The sequence below is a fragment of the Diabrotica undecimpunctata genome, chromosome 7 (genome assembly GCF_040954645.1).
Source record: "Diabrotica undecimpunctata isolate CICGRU chromosome 7, icDiaUnde3, whole genome shotgun sequence".
Taxonomy (NCBI): Eukaryota; Metazoa; Arthropoda; class Insecta; order Coleoptera; family Chrysomelidae; genus Diabrotica; species Diabrotica undecimpunctata.
In genome coordinates this window covers 106,658,722-106,674,746 of record NC_092809.1, presented here as the reverse complement: position 1 = coordinate 106,674,746, position 16,025 = coordinate 106,658,722, and the positions used below count along the sequence as shown (strand labels likewise).

The window sequence follows — 16,025 nt, the reverse complement described above, 5'->3', positions numbered from 1 at the left end:
ATTTTTTCGTATTCTCTTCCATTTTCTGTTCCATTTTTTTCATGTCTTCTTTGATTTCTTTTGAATTCTCTTCCATTGTCTTGTTCATCTGCATCATTAATGACATCAAAGCTGCCATATTGACATTTTCCTCTCTTTCTGGATTCATTTCTGCAGTATCTTGTGGAACTTGAACTAAACTCTCCTCTTGTATAGGTTGTGTTTCTACTTCTACATCTTCTTCATTCTTTTTGCTTCTTGTACCTTTCTTTCCTTGAGACATTTTGAGACTTTACTTGTTCAAATATAATTAAAATTAAAATCTATACTTTTTCTTTCTACTGATAATTAATTTAATTATATGAGAGCACTTATCTTCCCAAACTAATTCTTTTAAATAGAGAGCCACCGCGTTGGGTGCCAAATTGTTATGATGTGTTTTTTTGTTTGAATGATGAGCAATGAGTATTTTTAATAATATAATATATAGGGTTTTTATCGCGGTTCTCAAAGAATTAGCTTGTAAGTACTTTTTTAAATTATCTTTATTATAACTATTATGAAACACACATATATATCTAACCTAGTCAATGTAAATTTAAAATAAACTATCTTTAAACTGATATTCTTATAAAACTAATTAAATTCTATAGACAATCTAAAATTTAAACAAACTATCTTCAAAATTGAAATTGTTATGACACTAACTAAATTATATTAACAAAATTTTGTACCTTTCTTTCACTGAATGCCTAAATGAACTATTTTCCACTAAGTATATAGATTCTAATCACCACTGAATGTCTTCGTACTTCAGTTATCCTTGTTTTTTGTGAAATTACTTTTTTCAATTATCAGCTTCTACCAATTTAAGATATATTTTTCTTCACCAGCATCTATACACCACCAACCAAACCAGCAAACAGCATTTATATTTATTCTTCTTTTCAATATACCAATATCCAATTATTATAAGTTGATTTATACTAATCTCCAACCATAATATAATTTAATTTCTTCCAATATACCCTTTTTTATCTTCAATAATTATTTGTGTATAATTATAAATGTGCATTAAATTATATGCATAATTTTTAATCTTCATTTAACTCACTATATTAAACATTTTGACTATTTGTACTTGATTCACTGACTCCAACTAACTTTCATAATAAACTGCTTGACTTCTGACTAAAAACTTCCAAAAACTGCCTCTTCTGAATAAAAACTGCCTCTTCTGAATAAAAACTGCCATCTTGAATCCAAATCACGGGTATTTATATCTTTTGGACATTCTAGAACCATCTCGTAAGAGATCATGTTCCAATTTGTTCTATTTCATACTTGTATGAATTTTCTGGAACAAACCATTTCGCAAACATGGCCATCTCCGGAGATCCAGAGAATTCCATTCTTTTCTATTAATAATTTTGTTTACATTTAGGCTTTTCAGATCAGAATATATAATTAAATTAGTAACTTAACATTCTAATTTAATAAAATACACATTTCAAACAATATATTATTATAACCCACTTTATATTCGTAAATATTTTTAAACGTCACTTCAGAGTATAAATATCTGTCAATCTCCGAGAGTATTTTTGGTTGCCTAAGCACATGGCTCACTTATATATATTTACAATATTAAAATACAACTTTTTACAATTATTATGCTAATTTATTAAAAATGCCCTCACATAAATATATTTTTATTAAATTCTCTAGTATATAACTTATTTAAAACAACCAAATATCTAATATTATGTAGTATATAACTTATAAATTATTTTCTATAAACCCTAATCGTCACAATATATATATATATATATATATATATATATATATATATATATATATATATATATATATATATATATTCTGGGATTCTACAGTATTCACTGCATTCCCTCGCTCAACCGTTTCCATCTCTCTCTGTTGTCCCATTCTCGATCGTGTAGGTCTCTCTTACTCATGGCGTCGTCTACTTCGTTCCTCCAGAATTTTCGGGGTCGTTCTCTTTTCCTCCTTCCTATGGGGCTACATTCGGATATTCTCTTTATCCATCTGCTGTCGCTAGTTCTTCTTACATCTCCATACCACTTTAGTTATGTCTGTTTCTATTGATGTACTTTGCTTTATTTCGTCATTACTTCTCCTATCCATTCTTGTTACTCTGAAGCATCTTCGCAGGCATTCCATCTCTGTTGCTACTATCTTACTGCTGTTTTTCTCGTTTATGATCCAATTTTCAGCCCCATATGTCATAATACTTCGCACTAATGTTTTATAAAATAATTAGGTCATCAGCACAGAGTCTTGCCAGAACAGGTTTCGCAAGGGTTTTTATTATTGTGTTTATTGCTAATAAAAATAGAGTATGGTTGATAATCGATTCTTGTGGCATTCTATTTTGTTGTTCTCTAAGATGGGATATAGCACTACTTGAAATGTTCTTGGAGTTAAAAATTGTTTATGTAGGCCAAAATTAATAATTTATATTGATTAAACAAAATTAGCAGATTTAATATATACATGTGTTTTTTACAGCTTGGTGTTGTTTTCAAAGGTTGTGAATCAAGATCAACGACTTTTTAGGAGAACCTTGTAGACTAGCTGGCTTCTAAATATGTTTCATTTTCATTTTACGACGACGATGAAATTCAAGCTTTTTTTACATCGTTGGATAATATGATTAAAGCCATATCTTAAAAGGAATGCTACAAAGGCCATGGTTCTTAGACATTTTCAAACACTCCAAAAAGCTATGATCCTGTTCCTTGCAGCTAATTCGTCCAAAATATGGACTGTCGATGGATGGATCTCGGTTTTTGATAAATGCTTTTATGGGTTCACATCCCACTACATCGACAACCAGTGGACTCTTCAAGCCACTGACTAGATAGACCTGGAATTCTTCGTCTACCTTATATTCCAAGACTAGACTTTCATTATTGAAATGAATATGCTATAAGTATTGAAATAAGTCGTACTTTCTTCCATAAAAACGCCACTCTTATATTTGAACTATTTACACTGACACTTCGGTTTTATAGTCAACACTTTTGACAATCTATACGTAGTGCTTAATCCTGAAAAGAGTCACATTTAGAATTGTGACAGTTTTTGTGTGAATAATTAGTTATATCTGATAATTGCAATAAGTAAAATATTGTTCTTTTTTGTGTTGTGACAGTTTTTTTCGAAGTTGTAAACGAAGAAAGTGCTTTTACGTGGTCCTGAGTAGTATTACATTTTGAGTTGAGTCAGTTTTTTGAATATGAAAGTATATTTTTTCAAACTATTTTTGGAATATGATTATTATTTTCTTGTTTATGACTGCGTGTCATCCTTCCTAGTTTTTATTTATTATTATTTTTGTTGCAGTAAACAGGCAGGTTCCATAATATGCAAACTTCATCGAGTTCAAGGAGATGCAGAATTATGGCCATTGCAAAGAAAATAAAATCAGAGCGTTATGCACCAGATCAAGTGCGAAACTCAGCTAATCTGATATTAAATAATAAAAAAATAGCGTGCCTGAATAACAAAATTTTTATTTTACCTATAATAATGTTTTTCAGAAATCTCAGAAAGACATTTTTTAGAAGAGGAAAATGCTACATTTGTTACTTATGATAATGAAAACTATGTCATAACTACCGATAACAATAATAATAAGCCTAGTACATCATTATCACGGGTTGACATTTCATCAGAACTCAAAGATGACCTTCAAATCTCGGACATCGTAAGACATCTCGTCTTCTATATCAAGTGATAGTTGTAGTTCAAGCAGTAGTGATAGTCCAAGTTGCAATGGCTTCTTGTCGAATACATACAATGTATGCGAGGTAGCAGACACTTCACTTCCGGACTCTTAAGCAGTAAATACTTCAGCAGCAAGCATTCAAGTACCAGACGTTAAAGTTGCAGACACTCTAGCAGCAAACTTACAAGCATCAAGACCTGAAGTACCAGATACTCAACTAGCAACACCCAGTCAGCAAAGTCTCAACCAGCAGAAACCAAAATTCCCAGCCCTAAGAAAAAGAGGGAAAAAGCGAGTAGCAGTGGCAGAAAACTGGTTAAGTAACAAAGCCAAAAAATTACGAAACTCTGGCCAAGCATATACCTCAAGATCTAAATCACAAAAACCTATTGTTGCCAGGAGTATCAGACCTGCTTGGGGAGATAAATGCTGAAATGCTCAGCCCAAACCAGTCAAAACAGCGTACAGGTGCAGCAGTGCAGAGAGGCCTAGATAACATTATAATGCATACTATTTTCATATAAATAATAATAAGCAAGTTCGCGTATGCAAATACTTTTTTATAGCTAAGCTAGATATCGACATTCGAATTACAAGGACGGTCGTTGACAAAAAGGGTTCCTGGAAGTAGGCTTAAGATATAAACACAAAAACCATAAAAAAAGAGGATCTATCGATTAAAGACGGAATTCGTCAGCACATTCGATCGATTCTTTGTATTGAAAGCCATTATCTTCGCAAGAAAACCAATAGGCAATACATCGAAGGTGGAAAAAATTTAACTTATATATTTAATGACTATAGACAAAATTGCCAGGAAAACAATCAACAGTACGCAAATTTATTGATGTTCTCAAAAATTTTTAACACAGAGTTTAATATTAGTTTCTTTATACCCACAAAAGATCGCTGTGAGATGTGTGATGCGTATGAAAATGCCATAGGAGAAGCTAAGGAAATATTGGAATACAAGTATGTATTACATTTGGAAGAAAAAGATTTATAGAGAAAAGAAAAGGATCAAGAAAAGGCGAAGGCTAATCCCAATTACATTGTATTAGTCTATAACTTGCAAGCAGTTCTTCCTACGCCGCAAGGAACTGTATCTGTTTTTTATTATAAATCGAAGTTGAATTGCTACAACTTCTGGGTCTGATTTGAAAAAATGGTTCAACGGAATGCCACTTTTGGCATAAAGAGCATAGAAATAGGGAGAGTGATGAAACAGATTCATGCGTAATTAATTTCATAGAAAAACACTGGGTAGTTCTAATAATGAGAGATAAACCGCAGAATTTGCACGGCCAATAGATGCTATTTTGGGCTCAATCTCCTCCTTAAATCCACAATTATATTATCGAGGAATACAAAAATAAAACTTTACAAACAATAATACGCCCAGTCCTAACATACGGTTCAGAGACCTGGACTCTAACAAAAAATAATGAAAACATGTTAGGATGTTTCGAAAAAAAGTACTAAGGCGAATTTTTGGAGCAGTAAATGACAATGGAGTGTGGAGAAGACGATACAACTTTATAGAATATACCAGGAACCTGATATCGTAAAACATATTAAGATAGGACCTCTTAGATGGATAGGGCATGTAACGCGGATGTAACGAAAGCACCCTGCTAGAAAAACGCTCATTGATAGACCCATTGGTCAGAGAATAAGGGGAAGACCTAGAATAAGGTTCCTTGATAATATCGATGAAGACATGAGAAATATGGGAATACGTATTTAGAGAGATAATTTTAAACAAAAATATTACAACGTAAAAAATTAGAAACAACGCTTGAAGCGACCGTCGATTTTGCATTTCAATTACGTGCGCGAAATCAATCTTCAATAAAATTTGTATCAGCTCGACGGTAAAAGTTAGATATCTTTTGATCCAAATGTACATACTATCGACAAAAGTCAAGATGCATTTTAAAGGCAAAAGAGTGCAGCTTTCGAATGTAGGTTTTGTATTTTGAAGAATAAACTTAGTTTTTATAAAGGTGTTAAATAAATTAACGTAGTGCGATTTTTGCTATTTTTTACGATTCTCGTAAGATCAATAAAATTGATTACTTTCATTGACCAGTTGTAGTAAAATTTGTCTTAAAATTTTCATTTGTTAAGATCAATCTTTAAAACTTATGACATAAAATTTCAATTTTGAGTTGTGGTAACAAATGTGAGGTATTTGAAATGTGAATAAAAACCGCAGAATTTAATGTTTTACATTACAAACAATCACACGTCACGGGAAATGCATTTAAGAAGACTGTTTGGGCTGCAGTTTATTGCAGAAGTTTTGTTCTTTTGAAAACGTAATAGTGTAAATAAAAAAAAGTGTTTTAAATGTTTTAGATCGTTTGTTGTGTGAAAGTTTAAATCCAGCGTTTTTTAAGCATATTTCAAATGCCTCACATTAGTTGCCAAAAGTCAAAACCAAAATTTCATGTTATAGGTTTTAAAGATTAGGCTCTAGTTATCGAAACTTCATAGTGGTCAGTCAATGAAAGGGACATATTGTATTGACCTCGTGAAAACTATAAAAAATGGCAAAAATCGTGCCACGTTTATTTACTTGACATCTGTATAAAATCTGAGTTTATTTGCGACAAAATACAAAAACTGCATACGAAAGCTAAACTCTTTACCTTTAAAACGCATCTTGATTTTTGTCGGTAGGTTACTTGAATCAAAAGATATCGAATTTTAACCGCCGAGCTGATACAAATTTTATGACATCGCGCGCATAACTGACATGCAAAATCGACGATCGTTTCAAGCGTTGTTTCTAAGAGAACGGTTCATTCTACAAAAAAATGCTTATTAACATTTTTGTTTTAAAATTATCTCAGCCGCATTTTTTATTTGAAAAATTTTTTTACGGTGTACTTACAGATTTTTGGCAAATCGATTTTTTTGCGTTTTTACTTTAGGGGAAAGCTCGGGGGTAAAAGTCGTAAACTTTTTGCGTCTTTTTTAGGGTCCCAAAATTAATATTCTCGGCAAAATTTAACTTGCTCTTATGATTTTTAGAGGTTCAGTGGCATTTTCGTCTCTGACGACTGGAGTATATTGAGAAGGCTATAAAGAAGATTTTAAAATCTGGTCCTATTTATGTGTCAAGTCAGTATGCACAAATCATTCGTTTGACAAAAAAAAACGAAAGATCCCTACCATGTAAATGAATATGATTATTTGGATTTTTATTCGCTTAAAAAATTGTGTGACGATATAGGCATGAGAGGCATCAAATCTGTGAAGATAACTGAAGTAAAGGTTTTTAATTTAAATCAAGAAAATCCTACCACCCTCTATTATAAAACCTCCTATCAAGATGAAGAGTTTAATCAAGTAGGTCTCTGCTGAAGAAAAAACAATACAATTACAAGTACTGGTGGAAAGGGTAAACTTTGTTGCCAAACTATCCACATTTAAGAGAGGCGTATTTGAACACCTAATTGCTTCAAAATATTTATAAAGGACCACTGAAGCAATAAAACAATTAAGAGGTATTTTCCTTCGATTTATTTACACAATAGACTTAAGGGCTGGTTCAAACATTGACAATTATCGCAATTCTGATAGTTACATAAAGAGTTATACAAATATTAGCTTTACAGTGAGTGCGGGGAGGCAGTAACAGATATACATGAAATGATAAAATTGAGAGAGACCAACTATATACGTTTTAACACAAAACACCGGGTTTACAAGCGCATTTATCGCTTACGCACCATGCACATTTTCGAGATCACACACACACGGCCTTTTCTTGCCGAGAGGCAAATTGGCACTGTCTGTCTTAAGTTACATATATCGAGGGGAGGACGGGTCCCTTATGAAGGGCATCAGTCGCACACACGTTAACACGAGAGCTGCCGACCTGAGCTCACAATTTGATAAAATAACTATACTACGATTACAATATTATACAGGTTGTTTTTACAACATACTGCCCCCAGTTGAAGCACTAGCTTTAACATTATAAAAAGCATTAAAAAGAAAAGAGTACATAAAAAAAAACAATATGAGTAATAGTATACAAACAACATATGAGTAAAGGTACTAAACCTAATAACATTAACATAATCCTTCACTAGGAAGGGGACACAATTTTGTTATCGTGCGTTTGAAAATCCCATCCTTAGTTTTAACAGATGCAATTCTCACTCGGCCATCTTTACCCGGAAAGACTTCCATCACTCGTGCCAATGACCAGTAGAGAGGAGGGAGATTGTCTTCTTTAACTAGCACAAGGTCATTGGGTTGTAAATTTTTAAATGGGAGAAACCATTTTGGACGATTTTGAAGTCGATTCAGATAATCAGTCGACCACCTTTTCCAAAAAAGTTGCTGGAGCTTAGAGAGATTTTGCCAGATGCTAAGTCGATTTTCCGGGATAGATGTATACTCCTGGTCGGGTAGCGAGGTGAGAGACCTTCCAATCAGGAAGTGACCAGGGGTAAGATATGTGAAATCGGAGGGATCATTAGAGAGGGCACAAATGGGCCGAGAATTAAGTACGGCTTCAATTTGGGTAAGCACGGTACTGAATTCCTCGAATGTAATTTTGAGATTGCCCAACAATCTATAGATATGATGTTTAGCGCTCTTTATAGCGCTCTCCCAGAGTCCTCCATGATGAGGAGATCGAGGTGGTATTGTTTTCCACCGAATTTGAGAGGAGGCTAAAAATTCCTGAATAGAAGAGTTAGTTTCCTTATTTTTCAAGAAATTATAGAGTTCGAATAACTGATTTTTAGCCCCAAGAAAGTTTGTCGCATTATCAGAGAATATAGTCTGAGGGTGACCTCTTCGACTGATAAAGCGCTTGAGAGTAAGAAGAAACGCTTCTGTTGTGAGCCCACTGACTAATTCTATATGAACCGCACGTGTGGACATACAGACAAATAGAGCTATGTATGACTTTATCAAGGGACTTTTACGAAGTTTAGAGGCCTTTATTAGAAAGGGACCACCAAAATCCAAACCTACATGAGCAAAAACTTGAGCAGAGCATAAGCGTTCCTTAGGTAAATCAGACATGATTTGAGCTAAGGGTTTGGCATTAAACTTGAAACAAACATGACATTCGTGGACTATCCTCTTAATCTCACGTAGACCATTCAAGGGCCAATATCTGAGGCGAACTTGAGAGAGAGTATTCTGAGGACCTGCATGATGGAGCCTAAGATGTTCTTTTTTGAGAATCAGACGAACAACATGATTTTTCGAGGGGAGGAGGAGAGGATATTTTTGATCAAAGGTAACTTCGGAATACCTAAGACGTCCACCTACACGGAGCATTTCATTTTTGTCAAGAAAAGGAGCAAATTGTAAGAGAGACTTATTAGAAATAATCTTATTGCCTTTGAGATCAGCAATTTCTGAGGAGAAACTTGAGTTTTGCAATAATTTTATAATTTTCATTTCGGCATTTTGAAGTTCAGATACTTCAAGTGCACCGGATAATTTTTGAGTGCCAGACTTTGCGTTATTACCAAATCTGAGTACATAAGCTATAGTCCTTACATATTTCGTGAAACTGGAGAACCTTTCAGAAAGCATGACAAAGAAATCAAATTGAGCACTTCGAGTGTGAAGAACAACTTTTCTTTCTTCAGGTAATTTATTAGAATTAAACTTCGGACTATATTCAGACAAATTTAGGTCAAATGTTTGCAAAAACTGAGGACCGTGAAACCAAAGAGTGGAGTTGAGTATGTTAGAGGGCATCATTCCTCTGGAGAGGATGTCAGCAGGGTTGTCTTTAGACTTTACGTGTCTCCAATGAGAGTGAGAAGAATTTTCTTGAATTTGAGCTACCCTGTTGGCGACAAATTGATTCCATCTGGAGTGATGTGATCTGAGCCACGCCAAAACTATCTCAGAATCGCTCCACATGTTTATAGAGGTAATAGAGGGCAATTTATCCTTTTTGATATCAACCACCTTTGTGGTGAGCTTGCTAGCCAATAAAGCACCCATAAGTTCCAGCCTTGGAAGCGTTATGGTCTTTAAAGGAGCAATACGACTTTTCGAAGCAATGAGAGAGCACGAGACATTTTTTGATTTGTAGATAACCCGTATATAACAACAAGCAGCATATGCTTTCAAACTTGCGTCAGAAAAAGAGTGAATTTCAATAGAAGAAATTTCATGACATGAGAAAAGACATCTGGGTATGCTTATGTCTTTGAGAGCAGCGAGATCAGTTATAAACTTCAACCATTCATTTAAAATATTTGAATCCACGGAGTCATTCCAATTAATTTTAGAAATCCAAATTTTTTGCATAATAATTTTAGCAAGAACAGTTACGGGATTAATGAGCCCTTGTGGATCAAAAATTTGAGCGATAATAGAGAGTACTTCCCTTTTTGTGTAATTATCCTTTATTGATAATTGAGGTACAGAAATTGAAAATGTATCAGTACTGGGGTTCCAACAGAGACCTAAAACCTTATTAGAAGCATTCTCTGGTGAAATAACATAGGCAGAGTTTGTAGAGAGAGTAGAAACATTTTCTAAAAACATTTTTGAATTAGAGCACCATTTATGAAGAGAAATGCATGCCTTGTTGAGTAGGTCAGTTATCTCATTATGAGCCTTAAGAAGAGTTTGCGTGTCATTGGCCCCATATAGAATGTCATCTACATAGCAGCCTGTTAAGAGAGCATCGGAAGCCAATGGGGAGTTGTTTTGATGAGTTTTAGCTAATTCCATCAAACAACGAGTACTTTGAAAGCTTGCGCTTTTTGTTCCATAAGTTACGGTTTGAAGCTCAAGACATTCGATGTCCTGTTCTGGAGAATCCCGCCAGAGGATATTCTGGAGGAATGTGTGATCAGGATGAATTTGTACCTGCCTGTACATTTTTTGTATGTCGGAAGTGAATACATAGGTATACAATCTAAACCGAAGGAGAATGTCGAAAAGTTCAGGCTGAAGAGTTTTTCCTTTCAACAGGATGTCATTAAGAGAATAGCCACTGGAACTTTTCATGGAGCCATCAAAAACCACCCGTAATTTGGTAGTTAATGATTCTTCTTTTATGACAGAGTGATGAGGTAAAAAGTATTTATTTTCTAAGTGCACATTTGTGAGAGAAAGAGGAACCTTTTTGGCATGTCCAAGAGAAACATATTCATTGATGAATGCTTTATATTGAGAGTATACATTTTCGTGTTTTAAGAGTTTATTTTCTAAACTAATAAACCTTTTCCTAGCCATATTGTAAGAATTGCCCAGCATTTTATGTGCTGTTTCAGAAATGAGAGGAAGCCTTACCTGAAACCGACCAGAAGGTAGAATTTGAGTTGTTTCAGTGAATATTTGTTCAGCCAGATCCTCAGAGGAGGAGATTTTAACAGAGGGGGTCACTTCTTCGACTTCGAAGAATTGTCGAATTATATTATCGAGCTTATCTTCCTCAGATGTGGACTGGACAAATAAAGAGACATTTGAGTGTGTAGGAGACAACTGTGAGCGATAAATTCCTTTGTGAAGTGCGTAAGGAGGTAAAGAACCAAACATAATGTACCCTAAGTGTGTGTTCTGGAGAACAGGGAGTCCTTTACCTAAACGTATTAAACCATCCGATAACAATTCGCTATATATGTCACTGGCAAGAAGAAGATCTATATTTCCAGGGACAGAGTAGGTGGGATCTGCGAGAGTGACTGTAGAGGGGATATTAAATTTACTTCTGTTTATGGATACCTGGGGGAGTCTACAAGTTATGTTGTCTAAAATAGCACAGGAGATTTTGAAACCATTACCATTTCTTTTGTATGGAAAAATTTCTAGATCGACCATTTTGTTCGAGAATGAACTATGTTCAGAGATAGTAGAGATTTGTAACCTTTTGCTGTAAGGAGAGAGATTTAATTTTTGAACCAAATCTTTAGAGACAAATGACGACTGAGATCCACTATCTAAAATACATCTAGCGTGTATGGGTACGCCATGCTTTGAATAAATAGTGACTAGAGCGGTTGCCAGCAGAACATCCTGCTTTATTGACAGAGCAGAAAGAGAAGTCATTACATTTGACACCTGAGAGGTTTGAGATTCAGAGAGAGAGACAGAATTACTTGGACCGGCTTCACCATCAGACCAAGTGTTTTGTACATTGCGAGAGGTTGCGTGATTTTGTCGTTGAAAAGATCTACTAGAAGAAGAGCTATTTTCATGGTCATTGTGCAAGAGTGTGTGATGCCTTTTCTTGCATATACCACATAAACGTTGAGACGAACAATTTTGTGAAAAGTGTTTAGTTCCTAAACAGTTGCGACATAGTTTGTTTTCATTAACAAATTTATACTTATCCTGTACGAAAAGATTAGCAAATTTTGTGCATGCATAAATAGTGTGTGTAGCATTATTACAAAATACGCATGTTTTGGAGTATGAGTTATTTTTATTACTTGCCGAAGAGAAGAGAACCGTTTTAGAGTTTGTTTTAATAACTTTTTTATCGTTATTATCTGAGGAGTTTAACTTTTCCATAATGTCACACCTTTTTTCTAAAAAATCAAAGAATTGATTTAGCGTAGGAATATCTTTTGACCCTAACTCGTATTCGAAAGACCGGTGAGTAGTAAAGTCCACTTTTTGCAAAAATATTTCTATTAATAAGAGATCCCAATGCTCGATGGGTACATTCATATTTTTTAGCGCGAGTAAGGTCTGTTTTGCGGTGACCAAAAATTCACGTAAGGCCTTTGCATTAGTTTTGACTAAGGATGGAACTTTCAAAAGACGCTGTATAAGCAAACTAATTACGCGCGATTTGTTTTCGTAGCGATTTCGAAGAGTCTCTAACGCGATTTGGAAGTTTTCTTCTAAAACTTGGATGTTTTCTACCAACTGGAGAGGTTCGTTGCGTAGAAAAGATTTGAGATAAACAAAGCGCTGGACGTTGTTGAGTTCCGGGTTATTAATAATTAACGTCTCGAAGAGCTGATAGAATGCACTCCATTCTGAGAAGCATCCTGAGAAAATTTGAATTTTAATTTCGGGAAGAGTCACTTTAGCACTAGCTAAACGTGGAGAAGTGGAACTGGACTGGTGTGAAGGAGGTTGGAGCATCTCCATTCTATGTTGAAGACCTGCCAGAGTTGAGAAGTACTTTTCTTCAATTTCTTCCCTATCGCGTTCTTCAGTGTTGTCTTCGTCCAGTTCCTCAATCTGATCCATGAGGTCATCATATTTGGCGTAACAATTCGTTAATTCAGTACGACGGAGTTGGAACTGCAAGGGATCCGTTTCTTGAGTAGAGTTATCCCTTAACCAATTAGAGATACGAGAGATTTTTGATTTCAACGGTTTGCGTTGTTTCTTTAATTGATCCATTGCGGTTAGAGATGTATCGAAAGCTTTGCGAGATATTTATCTATGAGAGATACACGAAAAATAAACAATTTTAGAGTCTAAAATACAGCTTAGTCCACCCCGTATAATAAACAAGAGTCTCAGAAAATAATGTCTGTACGAATCCTGCGAAATATAAACTCGTCCTGTATACTAATAATATGCGTTCGAACTTTTGAATGTCCCTGTACCGTGATTATAAAAATATATTTTGGAACGAACTCACCAAATAGACATGAATCTAAAAAATCCATAAAAATCCATAGTCACATCACATGTTTCTTGTCAGCAATTTCACTTGAGATGCACCTCGAAGAGCGATAAATCTAACATCTAAGATTGTTGGGTGGAAACACTTCAAACACTTGCGTGGTGACGTACTGTTCCATGTGCCGTGAGATTGTTTATCTTATATCTTATACGTTTTATTTTGTGGAGTTTATTTTAATTTTTATGGGAAGAGAATTAAAATAAGAGAAAATTAATTTGATTTATGAAGATAAATCAGAACGGGAATTGCGATATACAATATATTCGGTTCGAAGAGACCACAAATGATGGAAAGGGTAAACTTTGTTGCCAAACTATCCACATTTAAGAGAGGCGTATTTGAACACCTAATTGCTTCAAAATATTTATAAAGGACCACTGAAGCAATAAAACAATTAAGAGGTATTTTCCTTCGATTTATTTACACAATAGACTTAAGGGCTGGTTCAAACATTGACAATTATCGCAATTCTGATAGTTACATAAAGAGTTATACAAATATTAGCTTTACAGTGAGTGCGGGGAGGCAGTAACAGATATACATGAAATGATAAAATTGAGAGAGACCAACTATATACGTTTTAACACAAAACACCGGGTTTACAAGCGCATTTATCGCTTACGCACCATGCACATTTTCGAGATCACACACACACGGCCTTTTCTTGCCGAGAGGCAAATTGGCACTGTCTGTCTTAAGTTACATATATCGAGGGGAGGACGGGTCCCTTATGAAGGGCATCAGTCGCACACACGTTAACACGAGAGCTGCCGACCTGAGCTCACAATTTGATAAAATAACTATACTACGATTACAATATTATACAGGTTGTTTTTACAACAAGTACCTTACAACAGGCCTACAAAAGTGTACTTAGCATTAAAGAGATCTTTTGGATTTAGTAAAGAATAATCACATTCCCAGTTGTTATTCAGCATTCTATAACTCTTTGTAATAATAAATACAAAAGTTTTTTCTGTTTTTCTTTGTGTTTAAAGTGTCACAATATTTGGCATGTTTCTATTTTTTCATTAGGAACTGCAAAAATTGAAATTTCTGAGAAAAATAATGCACCGATAACACTGAGAGTGACATTTTGTTATGAAACTGACAAATAGATGGTCAACTCATTTAAAATTTTTAACATCAATTTTCTCAAAACAACGTTTGAGTTTTGACTCTTTTCTACCGGAGGTACGATATAAGCCGAATGACAACAAGAGTGGTAAAGACGAGAAGAGACGGTAATTAAGTTTATTTTTGTAGACACTTTGTTTTTAAAAACTTTATTTTCAAAATACAATACAAAATAGTTATTTGCCGAAATATAAATACACGCTCTTAATACAATTAACTGAATTATTAATTAATGAATAATCGTTATAAACAAGTGCAGGCCTATTTATATCCTCTCATCGGATGGACTGTGGTCGGCGGATTCCAATGGAATTATTTTGTTTATATTTATATAATTCCTCCCTCCTTAAGCTCTGAAAACAAGGGACTTGGTTTTTCTGAGCCATTTTTTGTCTTCTGGGTTTTCCTTTTGGTACAGTATTCTTTGAATTTACTTTTGAACGCCTTAAAGATTGCTAAAACAAGAATTATTAGTACAATTATAATAATTAAACTTGAGTTGGTCCAGTTGTGATATGTTGGGACTTCTTTTAGTTCGGGCATTTCTATATTTTCTGCTATTTTCTGTATTTTCTTAATTTCGCTGCTATCCAATGTTTTCAATTTTAGTATGGGTAGATTCGTTATATTTTCTTTATATTCAAATCTTGGTAAGTCGAATATATATTCTTCGTGGATTGTTTCTTCTTTTTCATATATTTGATTGTTGATTGTTATCTGGCATTTTCCGATAGTGATGACTGATGGTTTGCTTATTTTATATATTCCATTTTTATCACAATTTGTTTCTAACGTTGCTAAATTAACAGGAATGACTACTAGTTGATTAGAATTAATAGTTGATATTGTGGTTTTCTTTAAATGTATATTTGTACTTTTACATTCATTTTTTTCCAGTTTGTATAAGTTTACTTAAGCATGGTTGAGAATTTTCTTGCAAAGTCTTCTTTAAACAATAATAATAATTTTCAATTTCGGGACATCTTTTGGCTGTCATTAAATTTTCTTTGCTACTGAGAAGTAGGAAAGGTTGGTCAGGAATAATTGTAAGGTTGTTTAGAGGTATAGGATAAATTTGGAAATATCTATAGGAATTACTGGCGATTGGAGTATGAACTTTAAAAATAATTAAATTCTTGTGAATTTGAACTTGAGTAGAAAAGAGATTATAATAATTCATAAAATTTTTAAGTTTTGGAATATTTTGTGTTCCATATACTGTATTTAGACTTGTAATTATTGATTCTAGTTGAGAAGGTTTAATAATAGAATTATGAAGAATATTCAATTTTGCCAATGATATTGCGGTCTCTATATTATTAATAACAATTTGCAAATCATGTAATTGATTTATTAGATTATCGATTACTATATTTAATGAGAAAGCTTTTTCAACATTTATTATTTCTTTTAATTCTTGTGCCATTATTGTTATTTGTTTACTAATCAGGTTTTGATTTTCTTTAAGAATATTAATTTATTTAC

At 33.9% G+C, this 16,025-nt stretch overlaps 1 protein-coding gene across 1 annotated transcript; it reads right to left on the bottom strand.

Moving 5' to 3' along the window:
• Window positions 1-7,837: 7,837 nt before the first annotated feature.
• Window positions 7,838-13,114, bottom strand: LOC140446588 (uncharacterized). Its single transcript, XM_072539155.1, has 3 exons — window positions 12,791-13,114; window positions 10,334-12,088; window positions 7,838-9,772 (listed from the first exon to the last, which is right to left on the bottom strand). Exons 1-3 carry the CDS (start codon window positions 13,112-13,114, stop codon window positions 7,838-7,840), a joined length of 4,014 nt encoding a protein of 1,337 aa, XP_072395256.1.
• Between the last annotated feature and the right edge of the window lie 2,911 nt (window positions 13,115-16,025).